Below are 8,686 nucleotides of genomic sequence, written 5' to 3'. Positions count from 1 at the left end.
TATTATTGTAATCAAAAAATATATATATTCGATGAGTGTTGTTGACGTCGACGTCTTCTCGAGAAAACTTCAGATATAAAGTGTTTTTTCCTCAAAGTTGCCGGGATGTCACCTGTACTGCTTATATCAGTACACTCGTAAGAACTTAAGCATTACGAAACTTCAATTCGATCAAATAAACCTTACGTAGCAAAACAGCCATTACATTTTTGGGGTTGACCAAATTCGACACTTATTGACCATATAAAAACTCCTTGCTTGGTGCGCGAAACAACGCCAACTGCTGGAGGGAGTTGGGCCTCTCGCTTCGCTCTCCGGTGCGTTCGTAAATGCGCTCTGGCGGCCGACTCCGATTTCAGAGGACTCTCGTCTGAGTGTACCAGAGCGCTGAATAATTGGTGAATTTACGAACGCACCCTCTGTTATTGCTTCGTCTGACTAGCTGTTTGGCCACTGCTAACTATAGTAGGCTAAATAGCCTATTGATCTCACAAGAAGTAGAACTAAAGTAAACGTTTATTTTATTTTTGAAATAGGGGGATTATATAATCTCAACATTTTCCAAAATCGTTTAAAAAGGATTGCAAGTCAGATCACTTTGGGCAATGGCCTGATTTGTTTAGTAGGCTAGTACAAGTTGTAGTTTATTTTGTAGGCCTACCTATGCCGTGTTTCGGCATCTTAACTAAACATTTCAATTAATATTTAGCCAAATTCACTTCATTTGTTAAAACAAACGCTATGTGACAGTTCCAGCTTGGCTACTGGCACTGTAGGCGACCCAGAAAAGGACACAGGTGTTTTTCTAAACGCGTTACTCTTGTGTGTGTTGGATAGAGACGAAGATGGCGGACGAACTAGACCGAGTACGGATTTCAGCTGCGGAGCTACGAGCTGAAGCGTCGAGTTTTACCAACCACCACGACGATTGTCACAGAGGTGAGAGCGATCACCGAAAGTTATCGTTATAAACCATGAAAGAGAACTCACAACAACAAAAAAACGGGAGTAATACAACGTATAAACGGAAACTAAGTAGTTAGCTTGCTAGCTAACGTTAGCTATCTGATGTAACGGCAGCTAGAAACATCATGTGGTGTTTTGTTTTCAAACACCCCCCTCCCCGGAACAATATTACTCACCCCGGTCTCTCACAACCGAAGTCTAGGTTGGAAATGCACATGTCACCGTCAACCTAGACTGAGGTTCCCCCCCGGCTGCACTCCTTCGTGGTTGGGGCTATTGTCTGCTTGCTAGCTAGGTTAGTATTATAGCAGCAGACTAGCTAGCTTCTAGTTTTTCCCCAAAAACAATAGTATGTGGCTTTTCTTTTACAGACCACAGTTAACGTTGTTAGCTGGATACAAGTTGAAGAAGGCGGCAAAAGTGTATAGTTGAACTATTTAGCTAACGGACACAAGTTGAGTAACGGTAACGTTGGGAATAACGTTTTGTTTAGCGTTATTTTATTTTTTTAAGCTAACTATATCACTATGGCAACCGCACTTGTGTAGCTTTCGCCACGCTAACTAGCTACACACACATAACTAGCTAACTCGTCTTTCCTAAATTATCATTGATGAGGCCACTCCGGCAGTCCTGGAGAACTGCTAGATGTTCGTTTTTTTTATAATTCTAGGCCATCACTAACATACCTGTTTATAAATAAAAGAAATCTGACAATCATGATCTTCAGTCTCAGAGTCTGGGCCATAATTAGCTGAACAGGTGTGTTTGAGTAGGGCTGGAACTAAAGCCTGCTCACCTACCCAGTAGCTTTCCAGGACCGACAATTGGAGACTCCCCTGTTGGACTGACTGGTCAGATGAACCCAACACACCTATCCTTCTTACCCACTTATGCTGGACATACACTACACCACTTATAAAATCGTAATAACTTGAACACGCTCACACTTCCAGATTTCCTTGTCCCAAGTCTTTCTTTTTGTCCAACCTCAACCCCGGGATGTGCTCACGGTACACGATGATTCCCTAGTTGATCCTGCCTTGCGTTTCTCAGTTGTTGTAGGAAAGAAATACTGACGCAAACAGTGAGCTGCTTTTTAGTGTGCCAAGTATTATGTGCAGAAAGACCAAAAGAGACAGAGGCCCAGAATATGGACTTAATATACAAAATAATAATGATATAATTATCTTTTTGATTTCTGTCATGGTAGGAGTTTGTTTTGCATGGCCCGGTGCCCCAGGTGTGCGGAGATTTGACTTAAGGACCAATGGATTGGCCTTTTAGTGAACTCTGTCTCCCATCACCTCGGTCCTCACAGTGTTGTTGTTGCTTTCCTCTTCACTATAGTTGTTTTGGTCTCGCATGCTGAGTGCTCATTAGCTATTGGCAGCAGTCTTTGCCCAATCGTGTCACAGTCCTTGCCCAATCGTGTCACAGTCCTTGCCCAATCGGGTCACAGTCCTTGCCCAATCGGGTCACAGTCCTTGCCCAATCGGGTCACAGTCCTTGCCCAATCGGGTCACAGTCCTTGCCCAATCGGGTCACAGTCCTTGCCCAATCGGGTCACAGTCCTTGCCCAATCGGGTCACAGTCCTTGCCCAATCGGGTCACAGTCCTTGCCCAATCGGGTCACAGTCCTTGCCCAATCGGGTCACAGTCCTTGCCCAATCGGGTCACAGTCCTTGCCCAATCGGGTCACAGTCCTTGCCCAATCGTGTCACAGTCTTTGCCCAATCGTGTCACAGTCTTTGCCCAATCGTGTCACAGTCTTTGCCCAATCGTGTCACAGTCCTTGCCCAATCGCGTCACAGTCCTTGCCCAATCGCGTCACAGTCCTTGCCCAATCGCGTCACAGTCCTTGCCCAATCGCGTCACAGTCCTTGCGCAATCGCGTCACAGTCCTTGCCCAATCGCGTCACAGTCCTTGCCCAATCGCGTCACAGTCCTTGCCCAATCGCGTCACAGTCCTTGCCCAATCGCGTCACAGTCCTTGCCCAATCGCGTCACAGTCCTTGCCCAATCGCGTCACAGTCCTTGCCCAATCGCGTCACAGTCCTTGCCCAATCGCGTCACAGTCCTTGCCCAATCGCGTCACAGTCCTTGCCCAATCGCGTCACAGTCCTTGCCCAATCGCGTCACAGTCCTTGCCCAATCGCGTCACAGTCCTTGCCCAATCGCGTCACAGTCCTTGCCCAATCGCGTCACAGTCCTTGCCCAATCGCGTCACAGTCCTTGCCCAATCGCGTCACAGTCCTTGCCCAATCGCGTCACAGTCCTTGCCCAATCGCGTCACAGTCCTTGCCCAATCGCGCCACAGTCCTTGCCCAATCGCGTCACAGTCCTTTCCCAATTGTGCTCATACTACAACATGCACAACCAACATTTCAGACACGTCAGAAAATGATCTGGACATCCGGACAGGGGTCTGGATAACAAAACAACTGTCGTCGGTGCCCCCTTGACCCTCTCAAACTACGCCAGTCCCGACGTATTGATCCTAGCCCAAGTTCAGAGGATTTCACCCCGATCATGAACATTTTTCTGGGACTGCAAAAAACGTGGGGAATTTGTGTGAAAATCGCATAGTGTATGTCTGGTATTAGCTATCATTCAGGCCCTGGGGCAGCTGTGTCATTGTTCATTGTCTTTGTTGAAGTACGGGGTAAAGGTGCACTACATTATCAGGCAGACTGTTCTTCCTGCTATCGCTTTCTCTCTTACCTCCTGCTCTCACCTTCTTGCACTTTCTCCTGCTGTGTGTTAGTCAGAGGAGACTGAGAACGAACTAAACTTACACGACTGAGCAAGAGGGAGTGGAAATGAGGATAGCGGGAGTGGAAACAAGAGAAAGCGGGAGTGGAAACGAGAGAAAGCGGGAGTGGAAACGAGAGAAAGCGGGAGTGGAAACGAGAGAAAGCGGGAGTGGAAACGATAGGGAGTGAGAACGAGAGAAAGCGGGAGTAGGAACGAGAGAAAGCGGGAGTAGGAACGAGAGAAAGCGGGAGTGGGAACGAGAGAAAGCGGGAGTGGGAACGAGAGAAAGCGGGAGTGGGAACGAGAGAAAGCGGGAGTGGAAACGAGAGAAAGCGGGAGTGGAAACGAGAGAAAGCGGGAGTGGAAACGAGAGAAAGCGGGAGTGGAAACGAGAGAAAGCGGGAGTGGGAACGTGAGAAAGCGGGAGTGGAAACGATAGGGAGTGAGAACGAGAGAAAGCGGGAGTAGGAACGAGAGAAAGCGGGAGTGGGAACGAGAGAAAGCGGGAGTGGGAACGAGAGAAAGCGGGAGTGGGAACGAGAGAAAGCGGGAGTGGGAACGAGAGAAAGCGGGAGTGGGAACGAGAGAAAGCGGGAGTGGGAACGAGAGAAAGCGGGAGTGGGAACGAGAGAAAGCGGGAGTGGAAACGAGAGAAAGCGGGAGTGGAAACGAGAGAAAGCGGGAGTGGGAACATGAGAAAGCGGGAGTGGAAACGATAGGGAGTGGGAACGAGAGAAAGCGGGAGTGGGAACGAGAGAAAGCGGGAGTGGGAACGAGAGAAAGCGGGAGTGGAAACGAGAGAAAGCGGGAGTGGAAACGAGAGAAAGCGGGAGTGGGAACGTGAGAAAGCGTGAGTGGAAACGATAGGGAGTGAGAACGAGAGAAAGCGGGAGTGGGAACGAGAGAAAGCGGGAGTGGGAACGAGAGAAAGCGGGAGTGGGAACGAGAGAAAGCGGGAATGGGAACGAGAGAAAGCGGGAGTGGGAACGAGAGAAAGCGGGAGTGGGAACGAGAGAAATCGGGAGTGGGAACGAGAGAAAGCGGGAGTGGGAACGAGAGGGAGTGGGAACGAGAGAAAGCGGGAGTGGGAACGAGAGGGAGTGGGAACGAGAGAAAGCGGGAGTGGAAACGAGAGGGAGTGGAAACGAGAGGGAGTGGAAACGAGAGGGAGTGGAAACGAGAGGGAGTGGAAACGAGAGGGAGTGGGAACGAGAGGGAGTGGGAACGAGAGGGAGTGGGAACGAGAGGGAGTGGGAACGAGAGAAAGCGGGAGTGGGAACGAGAGGGAGTGGGAACGAGAGAAAGCGGGAGTGGGAACGAGAGAGAGTGGGAACGAGAGAAAGCGGGAGTGGGAACGAGAGAAAGCGGGAGTGGGAACGAGAGAAAGCGGGAGTGGGAACGAGAGGGAGTGGGAACGAGAGGGAGTGGGAACGAGAGAAAGCGGGAGTGGGAACGAGAGGGAGTGGGAACGAGAGAAAGCGGGAGTGGGAACGAGAGAAAGCGGGAGTGGGAACGAGAGGGAGTGGGGAGTGGGAACGAGAGAAAGCGGGAGTGGAAACGAGAGAAAGCGGGAGTGGGAAGGGTGAAAGAGAGGAGGAGAAGGGGCGCTGACCTTCAGAACGGATTGTGTCTCTCTGTTGAAAAGTCAGTCATCACAACTAATATCTCCCATTCTCCTCTCTCTCCCATCTCTATTTCTTTCCCAACTCTTTCTCTCCCTTTCGTACCCCCCTCTCTGTCACAGAGGAGCGAGGAGAGGAGGGACGTGGCCAACGACAGCAGCGTCACCACGGCAACGACCCGTCAAAACGCCCTGACCTGCAGCTCTACACGCCCGGGGCTGGCCACGGCAACCGTCGCCACGACAGCGAAGACGGCGGCGTAGTCACCTCTCCTGGAGATCCGTTAGCCATGACCTCTGACCCTGAGGTGGAGTTGGTGATGTCACTGCCACAGGAGGAGGAAGAAGGACACAAGATGTCCGCCACTGAGACGGTTTCAACTGAACTTGGATGTATAGATGGAGGGATGGGGAAAGGAGGAGGAGAGAAATGTGGAGGAGGTTTTACTCCAAACCGGGGTGGAGGCTCTCAAGCACCTGCACAACAGAGGACTCAAAGAGGTGACCACCACACCACCAGAGCAGACAACAACAACAACAGTAGTAGTAGCAGTAGTGCAAAGGGACCGTCAGGCTCAGCTAACCGACCACAGAACTCCAGACAGAGGGATGAAGTGAGAGGGAAAAACCAGAGGGGTGGAGGGAGAGAGAAGGACCAGAGGGGTGGAGGGAGAGAGAAGGACCAGAGGGGTGGAGGGAGAGAGAAGGACCAGAGGGGTGGAGGTAGAGAGAAGGACCAGAGGGGTGAAGGTAGAGAGAAGGACCAGAGGGGTGGAGAGCCAGCAGGGGGTTCCCCTGGCTCTCCCAAGGCCACCAGAAAGACCCGTAAACCGGACCGGGAGATCTACCAGCCTGGGGGTCGGAGGAGCACCACCACCACCCAGGGGGAAGAGGGAAGAGAGACAGAGAAACCTGCCCCTAACCCTGGTCCCCCTGTCAGAGAGGAAACCCAAGCCAGGAGGGAACCAGTCGTATGGAGAGAGACCGGAGAGGAGAAAGGGAAAGGTGGCAGAGGGGGTGAAGAGACAGGCAGAAGGCAGGAGATGAGAGAAACAGGGAAAGCAGCCGTCTCAGACCATGGACTAGAGAACCTGACTGGGAAGATACAGAAACTCTGTGTGACTGCCCCACCTGAGAGAGAAGAGGAGGGGAAGAGAGGAGAGGGTGAGGAAGGAGTAGGCAGGAGGAGGAAGGCTAGCGGTGAGGGCAGGAGGAGCAGAGCTGGAGGTGGAGGCAGGGGACGAGTAGGAGGAGGAAATGAAGGATGCGAGAAGACTGAGGAGGAGAAGAAGAGAGAGAGGGGAAACCGCAGGAACAGAGGAGGAGGGGAGAAAGGGGAGAATCAGGACTCCAGGAGAAGAGGAGGAGGAGGAGGAGAGGGTGAGCGAGGGATGACCGAGAAAGATAGAGACAGGAGAGCATCGGAAGAAGACGGAGAGAGGGAAGCGAACCGTCCTGCAGATACACAGCCAGCAAAGGGAAGAGAAAAACGGAGGGATAGAGAGACTGAGGGAGACAACCAGAGAGGGAACAACAGACCCCAACCTCTACCCCCAGATATAGACCGAGAGAGGAATGGAGAGAAAGACGGGGATGGAGAGATGCAGAGAAACAGAGAGAGGAGTGAGAGATGCAGGGCTAACCCTAACAACAACCACCACCCATCATCGTCCTCTAAGCGCTACTCCAAGTCAAACATCAGAAGACCCAGGAACCGCACCTACAGCACCAGTTCTGCCAGCAGTGGCACCAGCCTGGACGGACTGGGACAGGGAGGGGATCAGAGGGAGGACAGAGTCCGACGAGACCGCCTGGGGCACAGGGAGAGAGAGGGAGGAGGAGGTCAGCTACCGAACAGGAGGAGAAACACGAGAGACTCCTCAACAGACTCACTGGAGGAGAGGAGGAGAGATGGAGGAGAGGAGTACTTGAGCCCCGCGTGGAGGAGAGGGGAGGAGGAGAGCAGAGGGAGAGGGGGAAGAGGACACAGAGGAGGAGGAGGAGGGAGAGGAGGGCTCCTGAAAGTGTCTCAGAGCGACAGACAGTCAGGCACCTCCCACGCCACCCCAGGCCCCAGCGATGACCCCCAGGGGCGCCGCAGGCAGGGCACTGTGCCTCGTGGTAAGGAGAGGGGCATTCTCATCCTCCCCGCCCACACTGACCTCTCCAATTCGCCGACGGAGCCCGGGCCAAGGCTCCTGTTTGGTGGGATTCGAGGAGGAAAAGAGGCGGGACTAGGGAGAGGAGGAGGAAGGGGCGGAGGAACAAGGCGACTCTGGGATCCCAACAACCCCGACCAGAAACCCGCTCTCCGGCTCTCCCAGCATGCCTCTCTCCTGCAGCAGCAGCCCATGTACCTGCAGACGGGCGGCGGTTACGGAGCGATGCACTTCCTGGATACAGACGACGAGGCTGTAGGGAGTCCCCCGATCCGCCAGGGGGAGCACTTCTACCCCCAGCAGGAGGCCGCAGCCATGGCCCAGGCCTTCTACAAGTACCAGAACTCTGACAACCCTTACCCTTACAATGCCAACCCCAATGCACGTTACCCATACCCCTACCACACTATGCCTACCACCCCCTACCAGATGCCCTCCTCCAACGGCATTTACCCAGCCCAGTTTTACGGGGAGTACAGGGGCCAGGGGTACCAGACCGGGGCTGGAGCAGGTCTGACACCAGAGGAGGTGGAGCAGCAGGCCAGGGGAGAGCTGGGGAGACAGCTGAGGGCTGCAGAGAGTCAGGAGTTACAACTCAGCAACCTCCTATCTAGAGACAGACTCAGTGCTGATGGACTGGACCGCATGGCTCAACTCAGGTAAGATGGTGGGGAGAGGGACAGGGTAGGATGGAGGGAGGGTAGGAGGGAGGAGAGGGACAGGGTAGGATGGAGGGAGGAGAGGGACAGGGTAGGATGGAGGGAGGGTAGGAGGGAGGAGAGGGACAGGGTAGGATGGAGGGAAGAGGGGGAGGGTAGGATGGAGGGACAGGGTAGGATGTAGGGAAGAGGAACAGGGTAGGATGGAGGGAAGAGGGACATGGTAGGATGGAGGGAGGGACAGGGTAGGATGGAGGGAAGGAGAGGGACATGGTAGGATGGAGGGAGGGACAAGGTAGGATGAGGGAGGAAGGAGAGGGACCGGGTAGGATGGAGGAAGGAGAGGGACAGGGTAGGATGGAGGGAGGGAGGAGAGGGACAGGGTAGATTGGAGGGAGGGAGGAGACGGACAGGGTAGGATGGAGGGAGGGAGGAGAGGGACAGGGTAAGATGGAGGGAGGAAGGAGAGGGACAGGGTAGGATGGAGGGAGAATATTGACACGGTAGAATGGAGGGACAGGGTA

The 8,686-nt window shown here is 53.4% G+C and overlaps 1 protein-coding gene across 2 annotated transcripts in view; it reads left to right on the top strand.

Annotated features, from left to right (window-relative positions):
* Positions 1–384: 384 nt before the first annotated feature.
* Positions 385–8,686, top strand: part of smg6 (SMG6 nonsense mediated mRNA decay factor) — a 58,174-nt gene continuing 49,872 nt past the window's right edge. Inside the window, exons 1-3 of one of the 2 annotated variants that reach the window (XM_071339792.1) lie at positions 385–508; positions 838–939; positions 5,468–8,162. In XM_071339792.1, coding sequence (XP_071195893.1) covers positions 846–939; positions 5,468–8,162 — 2,789 coding nt within the window. In that variant the 5' untranslated portion in view covers positions 385–508; positions 838–845. Of the gene's footprint in view, positions 940–5,467; positions 8,163–8,686 lie in introns of both variants that reach the window. The other variant, XM_071339793.1, reaches the window with a different exon arrangement.

The sequence above is a fragment of the Salvelinus alpinus genome, chromosome 13, assembly GCF_045679555.1.
Source record: "Salvelinus alpinus chromosome 13, SLU_Salpinus.1, whole genome shotgun sequence".
Classification (NCBI taxonomy): Eukaryota; Metazoa; Chordata; class Actinopteri; order Salmoniformes; family Salmonidae; genus Salvelinus; species Salvelinus alpinus.
The sequence above is the reverse complement of the archived record's forward strand: the minus strand, read 5'-3'. Positions and strand labels throughout refer to the sequence as shown.